Genomic DNA, 22437 nt, shown 5'->3' on the forward strand with positions numbered 1-22437 from the left:
TCATGGTACCAAGGGGAGGTGTTGAGATATGGTGCCATGAGCACATAGATTAAAGGGCTAAGGTATGGTATAGGAAAGAATTAAAGTAGCCACCCTAGGATGTGGACTACATGATGTGGAGATGTGGATTGAGGATATCCACAAGGAGAGATGTGGATGAGAGGATCCCACATGTGTTGACTATTCAAAGGGCATTCTCTATATAAGAGGCCTATCATGTATTGTTGATGTAGACAAGCAAGCTCTCAAGTATCTATATGAATATAAGTCTCGATCTTGTAGCCTAAGTGAACTTGAGTCTATGCTTGGTAGGTGTAGCTCTCCATCATGAGTCTTTCTTACTATGAGTCTCCTTAGATCTTAATTCTTTCAAGGTAGCCTGGAGGGAGCGCGCCCTGATGTGCTAAAGGCCATCACTCCCCAGGGGAAGCCTGGCCTACAAACAGACTGCTACCAATAGCCACGAGCTAGGCTGCTGGTCGCAGCCACACCCATGTGCCCAAGGGGGAGGAAAGAATCCTCCTGTCTAGCTAGAGAAGCGCGAGGGGGTTGCTGAAAATCTATACGAGCTGTGCCAAGGAGGAAGAGGCGTCGAGGAGAGTTCTCTTGGAGAGCTCTTATTGAAAATACTGCAATTATGTCGGAATCCAGTGTTTAGCAAGCTGCTAGTTGAAGTATCATGGAGCCATAAGTCATAAGTTGCAGTTTGCCATTTCTCCTATACATAAAGTGCTAGGGTCGGCAAAGATTTAGAGAGATTCAATCTCCGCCGTCCATCAACTCCACTGCATAACCTGCCTATTTTGGGCAACGCGGGTGATGCCGGCGCTACTTGTCTTGCGTGCAGCCCCTTGCTCTGAATCAAGGCTGGAAAGTGGCCGGAATCCGATCAGCTTAGGTTGCCGGCATATTCTAAAAATGTGAACCTGGCGAAGGACAATTCTTAGCGGAAAACACGAGAGCATAATAAGTTATAACCTGGAGTCTTCCCTTGTGCTTGACGCCCACACCAACGCTATGATTCTGGCCATGGCGTCCTTCCAATCCTCCATCGCTCTGCAATCCAGCCTCCATAGCTCCTCCCTTCCTCGCCATATACCTTCTTCTCATCTCATGCTCTCCTTTGCACCACAGCATCATGCTTCGCAACTTCTTCACACTCCCACTCCCCCCAAGAAGCGGCCCTCCTGCATCCGCTCTGCCGACTCAGGTACGTCACGATTTGATGAGACTCTCTATCTTCACAAACGGTCATGCTTGGCCCGCTTTATGGAGATCTCCGTAAACCGTAGGACGGAAATTTGAGCTTGTGCTTCCGTACTGTCATGAGTTGGTTTCAAGTGGAGAAAAACTTTCGTGTGTAGCCCATTTTTGGAGACTTTTGGAGAGTCTCTGCCGCAGGCATGTTCCTTGATTCAATAATATCTACGTCGTTTTATTGTCTGGGGACAGGAACGGAGCAAAGTGTGAAACCCGCAATCTCATTATCAGAGAAAGCGTTGCAACATTTAAAGAAGATGAGAGCTGACCTGAACCAAGACCTTTGCCTTAGAATTGGCGTGAGGCAAGGAGGTTGCTCGGGAATGTCATACACTATGGATTTTGAGCAGCGGACGAATTTGTTGTCGGATGATTCTGTCATCGATTACGAAGGCTTCACAATGGGTATTTTTTGAACTGAATTCTCTTGGGCAGCCTGTTACTACTTAGTACACTGGGATTTGCCTTTTGGGCCGATCCAAGTCATGGAAATGTCTGCGAGCCACCTTCTTTATCCAAGTTTTCGTTGAACAGCACTCTATAAGCTGCCTTACTGAAGAAAAACCTTTTAGCTGAAAGCAGGTCATTTGGAACTGCGTGACTTTGCAAGCCATTTGGCCAACCCTCTAAAGAACCTTGGCCGACTGCAAGTAACAGTTGGATGATTTTGTAGTACAGAGCTGTGATAGAGAATGTTAAAGAAAGAACCAAAGGAGTAAGAAAGCTCTTTTTAAACACAGAGAGAGAGAGAGAGAGAGAGAGAGAGAGAGCATCTTTGAACACGGGGGTATAGACAAAAAAAGTATATCAAAAGTTGATCGGAGTACAAGCCCAACTTGAGTCGGCTCCTATGGACAGCGTAAAGCAGCTCCAATATTATTACAAAACGTGCTATCATAGGATGATTGTCATTACATCAGCTTAAGACTGTGAGTCTTTAGGCATAGGCTTGAATTCCCTAATCACTGCTTTCCCCTCTGGTAAACAGCCCGTTTGCTTTCTTTCCTGGCTGCCTAAGTTCAACGATTCTTTGTTTGAGCAGGGTCATGGTGAGCTCTTCACGTATCCAGATCTTTGTGCCTTTCAGCTTATAGGTTTGTCTAAGATTGCTTACTATTGCGGCCTTGTCTTTAACTTGTGCTTTTGCCCCCACGCCGCCTTGTCTTTCTAATCTTGCTCAACATGGGATATTTACTCCTTGAGGTGTTTGTTAACGTTGTTGTTGACTTTGGCTGTCATCTCTTATTTCATTGACCTCACTTGAGTGGTGATCATTTCCTGGATTTTGGAAACAAGCTGTGGTGCAGGCAGGGATGTCTTGCAATTGTGTTGCTTGCCCTTGCTGCATGTCGTGAACTTTCCTTTCCATGGCTGCATGTCAATGCTCGAGCTTTGTGATTGCCTGCTGCAGGACCTGCCAGCTCAAATGGAAGAGTGGAAAAGGGTCTGTTCCCTCCTAGGGCTGCTGAGACCTAAGTGAAAAGAGGGGGGAGGGTGAACGGGGGCTGAGCGGAGTTTGAAGAGGCAGGTGAGCGGGGGCGCAGGGAGGGAGGGAGAAAGAAAGAAAGACAGACAGAGATATTAATGTCTGCAGAACACGAAAAATGATATGGTAGCTTTTATATTAGAGCGCAAGGTGGGATTTGCATAAAGCATATCCAAGGGAGTGATTGAAGTCAACCCAGCTTATTAAAGGTCCTACAGTTTGAGCTAATGTAGATTTGAAATCTATGAAGAGTGCTGCACCTTCCGTGTAAAATGTCCATTTAACTTTTTGAAGCTAGGATGGCTTTGACTTTGATTTGTGAGGAGCAAGTCCTCTGCTATCCACAATTTTGTACCCTTTAGAAGTCTAGCTTGACGAAGGATATGCAACCTTGTTAGTTATGAACATGAGGATAGCATGATTCTATGGGGTGTATTGGAATCCATCAATTGCAGCCATGTTCCATGTTATGATGGGCATTACTTGCTCCATCTTCCTCCACTCTGGAAGGCCCCTGATGCGTGCGCAGGCTCCGGGTTAATTTCTCCTCTAAGCTCTTGTTGTTTCTTCGTGAGTTACCTTAGTATCCACTGTTGCTATGACTTCCCTGCTGCTTATTCTCCTAGATCTGATGGAGCTGTGTATTGACTAGCTCATTTAAAGCTATATAACTTGGGCTGAGGAGAGGCAATACATGTTTGCACTGCATTTTGAACATTGGCCTGCTTACTGGTGCCCTCCATGTCCTGAAGTCTCAGCTCCAGTGATGCTAGTTGTAACTTGAGATCTCAGTTTCATGAAATATTTGCTCATGGGGCCTCAGGAAGAAGGGTCGAAAGGCTCAGCATAGCCAGAGAAAGGGTCCTTCGGGGCTGCTTAGCTGTTAGGGACTACCAAAAAAGAGGAGTGATGCTAGCTGGGGAGAACGTGAGGAGTGGGTGGAGCTAAGTGGGGGAAGCTGAGCGGAGTGAGTGAGAGAAGTTGAGAGAGAGAAATAATTAAAGAAAGAAAGAAAGATGGATTAACATCCTTGGAAGGCGTCACGGGCCTATGGTACAAAGTGCGGCAAATGAAAAATGAAAACTTATACAAGCCATTGGCCCTTGTTGAGTGCTAAACAAAATACCAAAGACAAAACTCAGCAGCCGAAACCCGGCACTGTGGTAGCTTGTCAGTGGGCTGCGAAGATATCCCGGATCAGCGTCTGTTGGGCTGTCTCCTGCTGTGGTGGAGGGTGTGGTCTCATCGACCTCTGTATTCGGAGAGAAATATCAAGGGTGACACCTCGTCTCGGACGATCTTCTCCAAGGAGGGTGGTGGGTCGAACCATGATCGTGCGTGCCCTGGTCGCTCTCTGTGTCGTGCGTGGGCTCTGCATCCCTCGGTTGGTCGTACTATGTCGCCCCTGGCTACTGATCCATGCTGCTCGCATATCTATTACCTCCTCATCCTCCACCGTTATTTGTCCTGGAGCCGACTCGAATGCATAGAAGTTTGTGACATGTCACTATGACCACTTTGCCTTAGCGTCCTGTGGTGCTGTCAAGACATGCTGCTATCTAATCTGTTGTAGTAGCGCGTCTCTATGTCGTCTCATCTCGATCATATCTTGGAAGTGGATGAGTCGGGAGAGTGGGCCAAAGCCATGCCCCTCTTAGAAGAAGCAGTGATAGCGTCCTCGGATCTCATATTATGTGGGCAGGCACATAGGAAATGCTCCTTTGTCTCAAGTATCTTCGGTGTGCATGATTTGCAAATCCGCTACTCTTTAGGTACGCCTGTGGCTCTCCCTGCCTTGATCCCTAGCTGATGTGATGAGTCCCGCATTTGCCCAATAGCAATCCTCAATGCATGCGATACTCCTCTTTTCTCAAGGCTCTAGGGTTTGATGATGAGTCCCTCCTCTAACACTCTTAAGAAATGGTCACGGTAGAACTGGACCTTGGTAGGGAACTCTTGGTCCCCTCCCCAAGTTCGAGATGTATAGACTTGGAGGAGATCTAACTGTATGATGGGGTTAATTTCATCGCGAGGGAGCGACTTGGGTGGTGCGTCCATGCTGTACTGGAAAGGGGGTAGCCTGTCCATTTGGATACTGTGGCTGGCAAACCATACAGAGACGTGTGCGTACCATGTATCCGTCTCTCTCTTTACTAGTCGATGGAAGACTCAAGTGCCAGCTTTGAAAGGCTCCCGCGAGGTTGGGCCTAGACTCTTAAGTCACTATCTGAAAAATGGCATCAGCTTGGAGAGGGGTCATGGCGAACTCCGCCTGTACTATTTGATGTGGGACTGAGGGCTTACTATGAATCATCCTGGAAGTATAACTACTTGTAGCCGCTCAAATCTCTTCCACTCTGCTACCGAGAAGTCACTCCCCCTCAAAGGTGCTGCTTACATAGCCGTCGGTTTGACTAGGGTGTTGAAAAGCCTGTTCTTCGTCGGCTGGTCCTAAAAGTGAGCCTGGAAGCATTGCCTCTCTAGTCGGGACAAGGCTCCCTGTCCTTGTGTGAGTCGAGCACCGGCTGCATGCTTCATATTGTAAATTGACCTTGTGAAGATTGCCTCCAAATATGCGTGGACTGTACTATCTCTATTGGCTCACCTCGGTAAGTGAAGCTATGTCGGCATAGCACAGCTCGTGAGGTGTTGAAGACCATGAGAGAGAGAGAGAGAGAGAGAGAGAGAGAGAGAGAGAGAGAGAGAGATGATGATATGAGATGATATGATATGGTTGTATTAAAGTCCGTTGCGAGAATCTTTAGGATATATGGGACTGGAGATCACTTTCAAGTAATAGTGATCCCTTACATCCAGGGAAAGAAAATATTACAACCTTTATGTATTGAGTAGTAAGTACGTGTTGGGCTAGCTCATGTGCTAGTCCAAGTATCTTGTTACGATGTCTCAAGACCTCCTTCAAGTAGCTTCCTAACTTTTTGGCTGGTTGCTCCAGCAGATTCTACAAACTTTTCTCTGCTGCCTTCATACCCTTCTTTGATGTGAGCATAGGCTCTACATGAGAGAGAGAGAGAGAGAGTTTATTAAAGTCTTCGGAAGACCGATGGGTCTATGAGACTGTGAAAATCCTAGTACAAACGAGCTGTGAGGGTGAAGCTACTAAACGAGCATCTACACCAATGCAGAATGTAAAAAATGCAGAATGGTAGTACTAAGTACTTAGAGTTAGAAATGACCCAATAGACGGTACACACAGCGGAAGACTGACAGTAATGCCCAGGAGCTCACACAGTGTGGTGTGGGTGTGGAATCACAAACTTCTTTACTTAATGTGCATTCAATAGATGTGCAGACTCATCTATAGACAATGAACAGGCAAGAGAGAGAAACCACCAAAGTATATATTTCTGTCCAAAACTATGGACACAATACAAGAGAGATAGATCCAGAGTCCCTCCAATGGTGTGGTCCTCTGATCTTACCACAAGGTCCTTCTCCTATCTGCTGGCTATCTCTAGACTCGAGCCCGTGTGCTTCACGTCGAGCTTATGTGGACTCTCCGTCCTTTGACCTCAGCTCCTTGCTGCCCTAGAAGACAGCCAAAGTCTCAGCCTCACACTTGAGCTAAGTCTGCAGCAACACTGGTACTCCTTCAGCTTCTGGATGTAGGCCCCAAGGGTTGTTCTCTGCTGCTCCTTTCTGCTCTGCTGGATGTGAAATGAGGCCTGTGGCCTCTGCTTTTATAGGCCCCCAAGGGCACCTTGAAGTAACTGACCAGCCAGCCCTAAATGGGCCGACTGGCTGGTCTGTTTGGGCCGACCAGTCTGCCCCAAAACCAGCCCTTTAAGGGCTCCAAAACTAGGGCCCTTTGGCCCACACTTCTAGGGCTTTTGGCTCAATAACCCGTGACATATCCTCAGCAAACTGGTCAGCAGCAAAAATTTGCTCCCCCAAGTGTGTTATTGGAGTGGGTAAACATTGCCTATATATGATTTCAAATGGGGCTTTCTTGGTGGAAGTATGTAGAGTGTTATTATAAGCAAATTCTAACATGGGTAAGAACTCTGGCCACCTTCGAGGTCGGTCGTGGACATAAGCTCGAAGTAACGTAATTATGGTTTGATTGGCATTCTCACTTTGTCCATATCCTTGAGGATGGAAGGCTGTAGTAAATTTTAGTTTGGTTCCGAGATTCTCTAATAGGACTGTCCAAAAGTTGCTAATGAAACGGCCATCATTATCGGATACAATAGGTTTTGGTAACCCATGTAACCTAAAGATTTCCCTAATGAATAACTTTGCTGTTTCAGGAGCAGCAGACAACTCCTTTTTACAGGGAATAAAATGAGCTTGTTTACTCAACCTATCTATAACAGTGAAAATCTGCTCAAACTAACCAACCTTGGGGAAACATGACACAAAATCCATTGTAATGTGTTCCCACCTTTCCAAGGGAATAGGCCAAGGTTGCAAAAGACAAGGAGTCTTACTTGTGTCAGATTTAATGCGTTGACATATGTCACATTGTTGAACAAAGGTCGAAACTTCTTTGTGAAGTTTAGGCCAATGGAAGTATCTCTCAATATTGTCAATAGTCCCTCTAATGCCTCTATGTCCAGAATATGGACTCGCATGTAACTCACTCATGACTAGATACCGAAAGGTTTTGGGTACACATATGGCACGTCCCAAAAATAAGTATCCATCCACGATGGAATAAGCCTCTAAACCCCCGACCTCATTATGCTGAATCTTCCCATAAATGTCAGCGAAGTCCTCATCTAAAGGATAAGCTTCAACCATTGCTCCTAATGTTTTCTCCTTAATCACAAAAATGTGATTAACTTGGGGCCGTCTACTCAAAGCATCAGCTACTAAATTCTCCTTTCCTGGCTGATATTCAATATTTGGTTGCCCAAAGGATTGAATATATTCAGCCCATTTGATTTGGGTTGAGAAAACAAGTGCTTGATACTTTGATGGTCAGTCTTAATCTTGAAAGCAGAGCCGTATAAATAATGCTTCCATAACTTCAAAGCATGAATGACTGCCAGTAACTCCTTCTCATACGTGATATATTTCAATTCAGGCCCTTTAAGTTTTCTACTCTCATAAGCGATGGGATGCCCTCCTTGCATCAACACTGCCCCAATCGAGGTACCACTCGCATTCGTACATACAACAAAGAACTCTTTGTCCATGTTCGGAAGTGTTAACACTGGTGCAGTGACCAATGTTCTCTTAAGCTCCTCAAAAGCTACTTGGTGAACCTCTCCCCACTCATACAAGGAATGCTTCTTCAACAAATCTGTTAGTGGGAAAGCAAGACGTGCAAAATTCTTAATGAATCTGCGATAATAACTACACATCCCTAGGAAGGATCTCAGCTCATGTATATTTTTGGTTATTGGCCATTCGATTATGGCCTTGACCTTTTTAGGGTCAACCTGAATTCCCTCAGCAGACACAATGTGTCCCAAATACTCTATTTTTGTCTTGAAGAACTCACTCTTCTTGGTATTTAGGAACGATCGATCCTTCCTTAGGAGCTCCATCACCTTAGCAAGGTGATCCTTATGCTCTTCCTCATTCTGGCTGAAAACTAAAATGTCGTCAAAGAAGACTATGACAAATTTTCCCAAGTAGGGTCGTAAAACCCTTCTCATCAGCCTACTAAAAGTGGCTAGAGCATTAGTTAGGCCAAAAGGCATGACCAAAAACTCATAATGTCCAGTGAGAGTGCGAAAAGCAGTCTTATGTTCATCCCGAGCTTTCATTTGAAGTTGATGATAACCAGATTTCAAATCCAATTTGGTAAAAACTTTAGTACCTTTAAGCATATCCAATAAATCATCCACTCTTGGAATCGGATACTGGTTTTTAATCGTAAGTTTATTCAAAGCACGGTAATCTTTACACATACGATATGATCCATCTTTTTTCTTAACCAATAATACAGGTGCTTCAAATGGAGAACTGCTTGGTCGAATCACGCCTTTTTGCAATAGATCTTCAATTTGTTTTTCTACCTCCTCCATTTCTATCGTGTTCATCCTGTATGGGGCTCTACATGGAGGAGAAGCTCTTGGCTCTAAGTCTATGGCATGATCATCTTCTCTCTCCATAGGCAATTCGAATGAGTCATCTCTTGAAAATCGATCCTCATAAGCTCTAAGGAACTCATTTCTCTTCCGATCTTCTTTTGAGATATAAAGATCTCGTGAATCCCGTATATACACAAGATTGCAATCTACCCTTCTTTTTACCAAGCTTTTCGCTTGGGTAGGAGTAATCAATGGAATCGTATACACGTCTTGATCCCCTACGATCCTTATGTACAAAGCAACAATGATGAGTATGAGGATGAATAGTAGGGTTAAAATCATACCGCCATGGTTTACCTAGAATCATGTCAACGTCTTGTAAAGGAGCTACTAGAAAATCCCTTCGATCTCTATATTTTTGTATATGAAAAGGAATATTCGGTACTATGGATGTGTCTTCTTCATTGTGTCCCCTAAAAGCTCTTGAGAGCGACATGTTTTTTATAGGTTTTGGTTTAAGATGGAGTAATTTTACCAATCTATCACTCACTAAGTCATAATTACATCCATCGTCTAGGAGAACCACTATTCTCTGTCCATTCACGATTCCATACACCTTAAAAAGATCATGAGGCCCAAAGGTATTGGCTGAATGGACAGCATTCACTATTGGCTCAATAGTCACGGTAGATTTCGAGGGTGACAAGGTAGAAGCCTCACCCTCCTGCTTGGATGCCTTGGCTTTCCCTTTTACTAAATTCGTCTTGGCAATCTTAGCCAAGAGAACGGGACACTTATGTCATACGTGCCCTAGCTTATGTTTCTTACACCCGAAACATTTTCCTTCCTTAATCAACTTGCTCTTCTCTTCGTCCGTCATAGAAGGAAATGGCACCCATCCAAGATGTGATTGCCTGTTTACTTTCCTTACAAGAGCTTTACCCTTCCCTTTATTATTTTTAAACCGGTTTGGTTTCCTAAAAGTGGGTATATTGTTGGTCTTAGATGATGACCCACCCTCCTTATTGAATGGTTTACGAGGATTCAATTTCCTCTCGGCTATTTCAGCCAGCTTAGTGAGGTCCTTAAGCGTGGTTGGGTTAACATTTCAACCTCGTACCTTACTTTTGGGCTTAAGGTTGCTAAATACTTCTTTCTCCTATCTTCCTCACTCTTTTTGGGTAACTCTAGAGAGAGTTTCCAAAATCTGGCTGCAAAATCTGCATTACTCTCATTATCAAACTGCCTAAACCTCTCCCAACGAAAGGTTAGGTTCTCTTTATGCCTCGGTGGTATGAAAGTGGCTTTCAATTGCTCCACGAACTTAGCCCATTCATGAATAGGCTCTTTTCTTGTTTGTGACAAAGACCACCACATTAGAGCATCCTTTTGCAGATGCAAAGTGGCAAGAGTAAGCTTCTCTTGCTCGGTCTTGTCTTGATGGGTAAAGTATAGCTCAAAATGGCGAATCCAATTGAGTATTTTGTCAGCCTCCCTTGCCCCATCATATTTGGGGAACTCAATTCTCTCTCGCGGTTGGAATTTGGACCTCTTAGAAGGGGTACTCAACTCTTCATCCCCAAAGTTTAAAGTCCTCTTAGTTCCTAATCCTGTCATAATGGACTGCTCAATCATATTGCTAAGCTGGAAAATCAGCTTATCAACAGGAGTCCCCTCTCTTCCTCTTGCACTTGGATTATAATCCATGTGCGCTGGGTTTTGAGTTGAAGGCGTAAACTGGTCTCATTTCTTCTTTCATTACGAAAGGAGAACTCCCTATCAAGAGGTTCTTGAAGGAGAGACTGCTGTAAATCTATTTGTGGGTTATCATACTCAAGATGTGTGTAACTCTCACCTAATCCATCCTCTTCAAGAGGGGGTGAAGGTGTTCTTTCTCTCTCTCCTTGGGGTAATGGAGGAAAATGAATAAGTATATTGTTATATCTCCCTTCCCCTTCCATTCTTTCCTTTTAGTAATACAAGATTTGCTGTAATTTCAAAAAAGGGGTTTATTTTACATCAATAGTCAAGTGTTGTAGAGTTGGTGGTACTTATCCGACTCCTGCTTCGTTTGTGTTGAGAAGACACTTAAAATGACCTCCTCTTTCTTCTTTTTTAAGCTTTTCTTCTTGTATTTTTGCTGTAAACTGGTACGCTCCGTTTGGGCGACTTGTTTTGAGTGTATTGGAGCTCTAGATACCGTTTTAGGGGGTAAATGATGGGTGGATCACCTCCTTAAAATCTTGTTCCGATCCGACTTTTCGTTGGGGAGAACGGGGGGTTCCCTTTTCCTCACGGTTTAAGGATTTTAAGGGTACATTCACACGGGAGGGGAGTCACCCCATTAGGACACCCCATTCATTGTTCAAGACCAAAAATTTTTAGAAAAATCCCTTGTCTCAGAACCTCGAGGAATTCAGGGTTGCTCGAGAAGGAGATTGCACTAGACATCCGTGTCGTCGAAATTCTGTCGTTAGATTTCATTGTCTCGCATTCCCTGCCCGTGCCTCCTCCTGTGACTTCCGTGCCTTTTCCTTCCGTCATGCGGCTGTCGCAGGCCCTACCTCCCCCACACTAGTGCTTCCGCCACGATTCTGCACGTTGCTCTCTCACCCTCTTCTTGTCCCGCTTGTGGACCGTTGCCGCTTTGATACCAAATGTGAAAAACCAAGCTTTTCGAGAATGCAAATGTGTGCAATGCATGCAGAATTTGAATGCCAATTGGCCCTCCAATGGGGAAGAGCGCCCTCATGAGAGTACTTGTTTCTATTTCGACCTACATGCAAGGTAGGAGAGAGATGGCGGATGAATGCAATGTGGTAGAGAGAATGCTACATGAGATTCACAATGAAAGGGTGAAACCCTTTCATCAATGTCCCTTGAGATCACTCAAGTTCCATCTTTCCATTTACACCTACCCTTATCCTATGACCCATGCACCTACCATTCAATGCACTCTAATGCACCCTTTCCCTCTCCTATTGCCCCTAGGACCTAGACACATGTATGCACATCTTTATTACTAATCATTGGCCAATGTTACATAGTTTTGGCGGTACTATTTACACCGCTTGATTGATCATAAATACAAACGTATAACCGCACCATCAAATTGGCGCCTAACAATAATAAGGTTCTAATGACTATTAATTAACTAAATAATCATTTCTCTTGTCATGACAAGTTTCCTAAAGGGCAGTAGACCATAACTATCATTGCATATTCATTATTTGCAGCCACATTGCATGATTTCCAGCCACTTAACTTTAAACAATACCACTTAGATTTGGTAGACAAGCCGACCAAGTGGAAGGTAATTGGTACTAAATGGGTGTACAAGCTTAAGTTCAAGTCTGATGGGAGCTTGGATAGGTACAAAGCTAGATTGGTGAAGGTTATGCACAGTCAGAAGGACTTGACTTCGACGAGACCTTCGCCCCCACAGCCAAGATGGTGGCCATTCGTATAGTCATTGCCTTGGCTGCTCATCACAGTTGGCCTATTTTTCAGATGGACGTCAAGTCTCCATTTTTAAATAGAGCCCTGGAGAAGGAGGTATATGTGGCACCGTACCAGGATTTCAGATTCCAGGATCCCCATTAAAAGTATGCAAGCTGAAGAAGGCCTTATACGAGCTAAAATAGGCCCCCAGAGCATGGTATCAACAGATAGATGTTTTCTTTCATAAAATTGGGCTTCAGTGGAGTCCATCAGAGGCAAATTTTTATCTCGTCTTAGAGGGGGATTCATGGCTGGTATTTTCTTGTATGTGGATGACCTCATCATTACAAGAGATCATACGAAGAAGATTGCTCAGGTTGAGACTTCTCATGGAGGAGTTCGAGATGACGGACTTGGGAGTACTTCATTACTTTCTTGGGATTGAAGTGAAGCAGGGAAAGAGCTGTATCTTTATCTCACAGGAGAAATATTGCAGGGAGTTACTCAAACGCTTTCAGATGGAAGATTACAAAGCAGCAGTGACTTCCATGGAAACTGGTCTAAAGTTGAGTATACATGATCCATCTCAGCCGGTTGATTCATCACTGTATCGACGCATGGTGGATAGTTTTCTTTACCTCACCAATACTAGACCGGATATTTCTTTCTCAGTTGGATTGCTTTGTCAGTTACCCGACACACCCAAGAAGGCCCATTGGGACGCAAGTACGAGGGTGCTGAGGTACTCGAAAGGTACTTGCACCTATGGCATCACTTACACGAGAGGCATTGAGTTGGGAGGTTTCTGCAATAGTGATTTGGGCAAGTGATGGTGACACCCGAAGATCGACTTTTGGGAACTATTTCATACTCTCATTAGGAGCCGTGTCATGGTTGAGTAAGAAACAACCTACTGTTGCTCTTTCATCAATAGAGATAGAGTACAGGGTTGCCTGTACAGTGGCATGCGAAACATTGTGGCTCAGGTGGATCTTGGAGGACATGAACGTGGCCCAAGAAGATGCAACGGTGATCATGTGCGACAACCAGAGTTGCATAGCAATCGCCAACAACCCCGTGTTTCACGCATGGACGAAGCACATCGAGGTTCACTACCACTTTGTTTGAGAACTCATCGATGAAGGTGTCATAGAGTTGATGTACTGTCCGATCGACAACGACATCTTGGATGTCTTCACGAAGGCACTTCCCTGGGAGCAGATGGAACTCCTCATTCGACGCATGAGGATCAGCCCATAGTTGTGTCATTGAGAGGGGATGTTAGAATGCCACTATCCCCACCTGTGAGCCCCCGATTCGAGGGGACAAGGGCATCTCGGATGTCTTCACGAAGGCACTTCCCAGGGAGTGGATGGAACACCACATTCGACGCATGGGGATTGGCCCACAGTTGTGTCATTGAGAGGGGGTGTTAGAATGCCACTGTTCCTACCTGTGATCCCCCGATTCGAGGGGACAAGGGGGCAGAAGCCAATAGGGGGATGGAGGCTGTTGTACCTGGTTGTTTAGAGGCAGATCTGTGCTAGATCTGAGGCAGCACCCTGTGTGGAATATTGCACCATTGAGAGGGGATGTTAGAATGCCACTATCCCCACCTGTGAGCCCCCCCGATTCGAGGGGACAAGGGCATCTCGGATGTCTTCACGAAGGCACTTCCCAGGGAGCGGATGGAACACCACATTCGACGCATGGGGATTGGCCCACAGTTGTGTCATTGAGAGGGGTGTTAGAATGCCACTGTCCCTACCTGTGATCCCCTGATTCGAGGGGACAAGGGGGCAGAAGACAATAGGGGGATGGAGGCTGTTGTACCTGGTTGTTTAGAGGCAGATCTGTGCTTGATCTGAGGCAGCACCCTGTGTGGAATATTGCGCCAGCACCATGGGCCCATGCGGGGGCATATACAGCATCACCTGTACCAGCCAGCAGCAGCCCAAAGGCCCAGCATATGGGACCTTATATAGGCTAGGAGGCTGGCCAGAAAACCGACCAGGGGTCGGTCCAGCATGGTGAAACCGACTGGCCAAGTCGGCCAGTCTGTGGGCTTGCTGCCCACCTCTATAAACCCCCCTTCCCTCACTTCATTCTCCATCACTTACACTGGCAGCCTTGCACCAGGCAAGCGTGCTAGGAAGACAGCAATCCTTTGCTGTCTTCTCTGCTCATATCTGAGCTTTTGTCAGCCCTCATCTTGTGGAAGAATATATCTGAGTTTTGGTCTCTCTCTCTTTTGAGGAAGGTTGTGTGTATGAGTGTGATCAACTACATAGTCTACTGAGTGTTGTATGAGCTGCGATCTTGTGCAAGTGATGCTAGCTACTACACTAGTGTGTGTAAAATACCGACATCCGTCAATAGAGCATGATGTTGCGGATGATCATGGTACAGATAGATGCTTACTTGAGAGAGGGTGGAACGTGGGAAAAGGCAATTTGTCATCCCACGTCTATTTTAAGAGGTAGATTACCACGTTCACAATCATCCAATTACGTCGGAAGGGGATACCATGCCACATAATTACTTTGCAAGAGAGCCAAATAGCATGCCTCTCCAAGAATCACAAGTCACAAACGTTGAGGAGTAGACCGATCCCCCCTCAACCGCAATACTACAAAGAGCAAGTCCAACTATCCAATACCTCTTAGTGACTTCTCAATCAGCTTGCGACCAGCAAGGGCAAACCATGGAAGAAATATACACAAAACCATGGAAGGCTTTCATTCATTCATTTATCATCATCAAATGAGACAAGTGAAGCACAAGCCTTTTATAGGCTACACACTCACACACTAGCACCAAATGAATATGGGATAAGTGCCATAGTGACACGTGGCACTCACACGACTCACACATGAACTAGTACTAGATCTTCTAGTACAAGACATCACACATCACATCTCACACACTCTTTGGCTATGATATCTCCAACATCCCCTTCAAAGCAAAGAGTGTGAGATCCAACACACAAGGAGTAGACCGATCGCCCCTCCACCGCAATACTGCAAAGAGTAAGTCCAACTATCCAGTACCTCCCATGTGATAGTGACTTCTTAGTCAGCTTGCGACCGGCAAGGGCAACTATCACTCGTCACCCCCCCTTACTCTGAACTGGGTGGTCAATACCATCGTACAAAAGTAAAAGACAATTCATTTTTGGGGAACAACCCAGGGCAGAGTACCTCTTATTGACTCTATATACATTCAGTTTAGAGGGACAACTCAAGGATGAGAACCTTTATTGACCACAACACAAAAACACACATAGCATATAGGGCCTAGAAAGTCCAATCCGTGTCGTAGGGGTCCTCAAGAGAGGGGCTGTGAACCTCAGTTGTGGCTGCATGTATCTCCTCAAGGGGCTCTTTAGAGGCTCTTCAGGTTCTTGAGCAAGGAGATTGGCATGATGCTTCTCTCCTTCTTCTTGAAGAATGATCCTCAATATGTCCTTTCCTCTTGCAAAACCTGCAAATAGTATTCTTGTTGGTCTTCCATTGGCAAGAGTGGCCTCCTTATTACGATAGTCCTTCTCAATGAGTAAGTGCCACCATATCATCAAATGTGACTGACAAGGCATAGTACTTCAAGAGTTTGCTCAAAGGGAGATATCCCGTGCATACTCTTCATAAGGACAGCCATCTTATCTTCATCATCAGATGCGCTTTTCAAACTTGAAAGTTGTTGAGCAAGAGATTGAAACTTTGCTGATGATCACTCAACTCATCACTCTCTTCCATTTTAAAACTTGAGCTTCAAAAAGACTTTAGAGTTGGTGATTTTATTACTAAATAACGTCTCAAGGCGATCCCAAACCTCCTTAGCTGTTGACTTGAAGTCCACATGATGGATGAGAGAGTTGGCCAAGCAAACACCAATGAGGGCAATGGCTTTTGCATTCTACTGCTTCCAAAGCTTGTGCTGTTGCTGATGAAGTAACTCAACTTTGTCGTCCTCAACATCGTCCCAAACTCCTTCACGCATAAGGATCAGCTGCCTCTTGGTTTGCCATCCACGAGCAAAGAACGAGAAGATAACGAAGTCATGATGGCAAAGGCCTTCGTGAAGGCGGGCAGCAAGCTGAGATGAAGAACCAGCAAAGGAATGGGCTGGTCTCAGGCTTCAAAACAGGTTACACAACAGCATGATGTCATAGTGGGGATGTCATAGTAGCTAGTCCTTGCTATGCTTGATGGAGTTTATGGTTTTCAACCTTATGAGTGACTATCATGAGATTGAAACTGCACTATGTTGTGTTTTAAGAGGATGAGTTTGGGAATGTTCCTGGATTCATCTAGGTATATGGTGTCAGGCTTCAAAATAGGTTACACAACGGCAAGCTCCTTGTGCAAAAGGGGTGATATAGATGCCTAGTGGTGCTCCAAATGCCCGAAATGCAGAATTGAGTGAACCTGAATCAAAGAGCAGCAAGTAGATGCCCCGAAACGCAGAAATAAACCAAGAGGTGAGCTGTTGTGGGCGTCGAAACTAAGTGAAGTGCTGCAACAGGTCTGAAATGTAGAGGAGAGTCAGCAGGATAGCTCCGAATTGCAAAGGCGACTGTTCAAGGTACACCGAGGTGCTGCAGCGTGTCTTTAAACAAAGAATCGGCTGATTTTGATGTGCTGGAGGGCCAGAAATACCTTGAAAATACCTCTGTTGTAGGCGGTCAAACAGCAGCAGCCTCAGAACAGATCTAAAAAGCGTCAAAATTTTGGAGAGAATGCTGTCAGGTGGCCGACTTCACAGCAGCAGCAATAAAAGCTGTTCTTGGTGTTGGAAACCTCCAAAACAGCTCTGGGAACCTCACGTGCAGACACGTGCTGAAGAAAATGCTGACCAGCTAGCTATCAGGCGACCAAAGCCACCTAAACCTCCACACGTGCAGGCGCACCTGGCAGGAGCTGCCGACCTAGAACACTCGAATGAAGGCAGCAAGGGATGAAGAGGTGGCTGGCTATGGAGGAGACGAAAACTGAAACTAATGGCTGCAAAGAGGAGGCAGAATGGAGGCGGAAATAAGGCGGCTGTAAGTAGGAGCAGAGTTAGGGTTAGGGCAGGAAGATGATGACATGGTAGGTGGCCTAGGGCAAGACGAGCCTGCTCTGATACCATGTTAGAAACATGGTGAGAGCGTGTGAGAGAGAGACTAGGGAGTGAAGAAATGATGCACAAATGTAGAACCATGGAAGGCTTTCATTCATTCATCGTCATCAAATGAGACAGGTGAAGTACAAGCCTTTTATAGGCTATGCACTCATATGGGATAAGTCCCATAGTGACACATGGCACTCACACATGAACTAGTACTAGATCTTCCAGTACAACACGTCTCATCTCACACACTCTTGGCTTTGAGAAATATATCTATTTGTTGGTTCTATATCTCTCTTGGAGCATTGTCTATCTACTGACTTGCACATATGTATGTTGAGTACACAAAGTAAAGGAGTTTTGGATTCCGTAGTTAAACACTTCTGTGTGAATTTCTGGGCTATCTATCAGCCTTCCGCTGCAGGTACCCTCTATTGTCATTTCTAACATTTAGATGCTGGGCTATGACTGACTCCCTACTTAGGACTAAATGCTGATGTACAGGCTATAGGGAATGTTACCGTAGATGTAGTAACCTTTGGGACAGATCCCAACTGTGGAAGGGCTTCTGTAGTTAAACCTCCGCCTTCCAATAACTGGCCCGACTTGAGGCGGGACTGAACTATGTGCTGAACTGATGCTGACTTTGTGTGTGGATTTGTTTGTGTGAGCATATGTTTATGCTATGGTCTACACCCACTATTGGGCGCCAATGACGTCAGTGGGGATGCCATAGTAGCTAGTTCTTGCTATGCGTGATGGAGTTTATGGTTTTCAACCTTATGATTCACTATCATGAGATCGAAACTGCAGTATGTTGTGTTTTTAGAGGATGAGTTTGGGCATGTTCCTGGACTCATCTAGGTATATGATGTTGACTTTGTTATGCTGAAGTGTTGTGTAAAATGCTGGTACTTGCTGCTAGAACTCAAGGCTTGAATGCCTAGAATGGATCCTGGAATGCATGCCCAACCATGGAGGGCTAAGGCCACTTAAATAGGCTTGCAAGGCAGACCGACCGACCCTAGTCGGATGGTCAATGGCGATCGGTTAGGGGCAAAAGTCAATGTCGATAAGTCAACGTGTTGACAAAGTCAACTCTATGTGTTTTGACTTGCATTGTCCTATGCTGCCCACATCCATGCAAATCTGGTGCTAATTCATGATGAGAAATGATGACCATTTAGCTAGGTGTCACTAGCACTTAGGCTTGACCCTAGTGGATGTGACATTCCCCTCTACTAAACTTGTTGCTAGGCAGATACCTTGCAGGAATTTGCCCTGGCGATCTGAATTGCTCCACCGTGGCCTGTGACTTTAGGGACCTGACCACTTGATCCAGACTTTCGCACCAATGATGTGCTAGAAGAAGCCTTTCATCCCCCTTCTCTAGGAATCCAAAAACTTCTATTTGTACCAAGGCGATTGCTGAAGTCCACTTCCTATGCCATACAGAAAACCCAAGGCTGAGGGTATGTGCTACTGATGGCGATGCGAAGAGAACCTCCTATATGCCTAAGCATGTATGGAACTCCTTGAACTCCTTTTGATGACGGATGTCAGACCACTCTGCAAGATGTCACTGAGGGTCTTGAGCTTGGACTGACTGAAATGACTGATCTAACTGAACTTACTGCGGAAATGGAGTGATTAGACCCAAGACACTCACTGGCTGCGACTGCTGAGCTGTTCTCAGGGATGGAATTTCCTCGGGAGCTGACGGTGGAATCCGAGAGCTTTCCTTGGGAGGTAGACCCAAGTGAGACCCATGACTGAGCTGCTTGAACTGTAATTGTGAAAACTGCTGCAGAGTACTCCACTGAGTGGTGCTCGGAGAACTCCAAAGCAGATGAAGGACTGATGATTGGACTGACTATGCTTTGACTAGACTAGGTGGCGAGACTAGCTATGCTTTGACTGGATTGACAGACTAAGAATGACTGACTAACTAATTGTGCCTATATGCTGATGCAAGCCTAATCTATATGCTCCTACATGCTCATGCAAGAAGCACATGACTTGGAATAAAATCTTCAAGAATTGATTGATATGAGCGGAAGCGAATGAACTGTTTGGTGGCATGGCTATTGCTCCTAAAGTTGTCCACCTAGGCTCTGATACCAATGTAACCTGCAGAGGCTGCTGATTGTAGTTAAATAACCCTAGACTAACTGCAATAAAAGACTAGATAGCACAGAGAGACAGATAGAGATAAGAGAATGCAAATCTGATCCAAGACACGCAAGTTGGTATGCAATACATTGTGCAATTACTAATATGAATGTTTAAGAAGGATCTTCCCTGAGAGCGAATAAAGCACCTCATACAACACATGGGCATAGGTCCACAGTTGATCAGTGAGAGAATGTGTTGTCCACCTATGAGCCCCCATATGATGAGGATGGTGCTCCTGGGTTGGGATAGGTCAGGAATGGGTGAGAGTTTTGCTGCTATTTGTGGGGACCAGGTCTGCAGATCAGGTGGCGGTTGGAAAGAGGCTGTTCTGGAAAGTCTACTGCACTATACTGGCAGTGATCAGGCTGTGAAAAATGTCAGTCCCGTCAGAGGGGTTTCTCCCTATAAATAGAGGCATTTGACTTAGCATATGGCAATGTAGGGCAGGCCCCTGTATTTCTCAGTTTGAGTGAGCTTTCTTCAGCTATACATAGTCCAGCACTTGCTGGATCTCTTTAAGCAGGTTTTCCCACATCTAGTGGAAGATATATCTAAGTTCCTTTTCCCTGCTGTCTATTTCCATTTCATTGTGGAATCAACTTTCAGTTTTCTTTGCATCATTTGAGAGAGTAGAAAGTTCCTTCCGCTGTGTGTGGTTGCTGCAGCAAGCTTCCTCTTTTTTAACACAAGGCTCAAAGCTTTTTGACTTGACTTTATTGCGTGTTTAGACATTACCCATGTCTAACAACATGATGGATCGGTGTTGTCATGCTCTTGCAAGCATATTAAAAGACTGCTACAGCTGTTTCAGCCCTTAGGGTTCCATGAGTCGCAAGTGTATGTTGTTTTGTCCTCAACCAACCGTCATGTTAAGATGCTTGACATACATGGAATTCATTTTCAGAGTGAGCTCATAAGCGAAAAGATTGCAGATAAGATACTCGGAGGCTTGGAAATGGTAGGCATATCTTGCCTGCATCTTAATATTAATAAAATACATTTAGGGGGTGGGGAAATTTTCAAAAAGAACAAGAGCAATATGTTGTTTTCCATGTTAAAGAAATAGACATTAAAATGTGAACCTTAATGCTCTTTTTTTGTCTAAACCAGACTTTTGTGGCTGCCACACTAAGGGAAGAAATCACTTCATTATACATGATATGAGCTCCATGTTATTATAATCATGCCCAATGTGAAGGTGATTCAAGTTGGATTGGTCTCTAGAGACCCAAGCTTTTGTGATTAAACCTGGGATAGGGAATGATATGGTATCTAGAAAGTTCCATGATTGTAAGTTACAATATAGATGATGATAAATGCTCAAAAATAAATGGCAAGGTCATAGTACCTAGTCATAATTCGTTGCTTAGCAGTGCCATCATAGCTATGTTGGCTATGGCAGACAATCGAAGCCCAGAAATGAGTGGGAGAAAGCAAAAAACGAGCTGCTGTATTGAAAAATTCTGCAACAATGAATGGAGGCTCAAGAGGGAGCCAATATGACAAAACCCTAGAGCTAAATGCCCTAAATGGACTAAGTGTCCTAATTGAACTAGGTGGTACATGAGAACTAACTGTACCAACAGTCCTAATTAGCTGTAACTAGTCCTACAAGGCAAATACCAAGGAACAAGTGGCACCTATGGATAGCCCATAGAATGGCCTACAAACCCCCCTCCATGGTATGGGGTGAAGTACCTTGGACATGGCTCAGGATACTTGGATATCTAATGTCATGGTTGCGCATGTTCATCCTGTAGGGATATAGCAACCTATGACTCTACAACAGACCAAGTCACAAACTTGGAGTAAGAAAAATAGTTCTGGCCTGTGTGTGGTGCAGCAAATAAAGGCTGACATTTGAGGGGTTGTGGACAATATCATTGTGCAGCCTACTGCTAGCTAGATACACGAGAGATTACAGTTTCGTTTTTGAACATTTGGTGAACATAGAATACATTTTGTTGAATATGAGCAGTGTGCATGCTGTTAGCTTCATTGATCGACTTTTTGAATTCTTGGGTGCAGTTTGTGATCCAAAGAGCCTGCTCTTTCTGTACGGGATGCAGTTGGATTACAGTGACGCTCTCATTGGTGGAGGTTTCTCTTTTAGTAACCCAAATGCAACTTCTACATGTGGTTGTGGGAAATCTTTTGCTGCTTGAGCATCTGCTGTGTTTACAAAAACCTGCACATATTGATGGTGGTTTATATTCTTCATTACAATGGATTTTTTTAAACTTAATTCCAAACTGTATGAAACATAGTCTTCATCGTAACAACAGTCCATCTCTCTTTTCTTCTTCCATGAAGATGAAGCCCTTGATGTATTGACATAGTGTATGTACCTCTTGAAGCTCAGGCTTAGAAGCTACAGCTTCTTGTTCTGTTAGCTATATTCATAGGTTGAAGTCACCATTTCTTATTTGGACTGATTCCAAGGCTGTACATTAAAAGTTAATATTAAGGTTTTTCCCCTACGTTGATATTTGCAGAAGATATTTTTGTCATATAAGTTTTCCTGGAGGCTTATGGTTCTGATTTTCAATTTCTGCTACTCGCCGTCTATGTTTCTTTTAGTGTGCAACTGCTGGTTCAATTCTTTGATGCCAAATTTCTCCATGGTACACTCTATCAAACAGCAGCCTTAAATGAATAAAGCGATTTTTAAAAAAATTGGTTACTAGCTTTACTTTCATGATTCTCACATGCGGAGTGAGACTGACTCGTCTTTACATTTTTGTTGGTCAGATTGTACAACTGCCATCTCTTCCACATTACTTGAGAATGTTCTTAAAGCAAATTTATTGATCCACTTTCTTCTTCTACCTTTTGCTTGCAAGACATTAGTAACCAGCTATATTGGGTTTCTAAAGACCTGCGGAGTCTCTTGGGCAAACCCAATGCTATCTAAAATACGTCCAAAAACAAAAGAGAAAGAAAACAAGAAATAAAGAAGAA

At 44.6% G+C, this 22437-nt stretch overlaps 1 protein-coding gene across 1 annotated transcript; it reads left to right on the forward strand.

The window, feature by feature from the left end:
• The first annotated feature begins 931 nt into the window (after positions 1-931).
• On the forward strand, positions 932-21968 carry CPISCA (chloroplast-localized ISCA-like protein). Its single transcript, XM_087393562.1, has 3 exons — positions 932-1210; positions 1453-1665; positions 21505-21968. The coding sequence occupies exons 1-3, from the start codon at positions 1018-1020 to the stop codon at positions 21639-21641; spliced, it is 543 nt and encodes a 180-aa protein (XP_087249688.1). The 5' UTR covers positions 932-1017; the 3' UTR covers positions 21642-21968.
• The last annotated feature ends 469 nt before the right edge of the window (positions 21969-22437 follow it).

Source organism: Dipteris shenzhenensis, chromosome 22 (assembly GCF_047967505.1).
Source record: "Dipteris shenzhenensis isolate YYH24624 ecotype China chromosome 22, Dip_SZ_1.0, whole genome shotgun sequence".
Lineage (NCBI taxonomy): Eukaryota > Viridiplantae > Streptophyta > Polypodiopsida > Gleicheniales > Dipteridaceae > Dipteris > Dipteris shenzhenensis.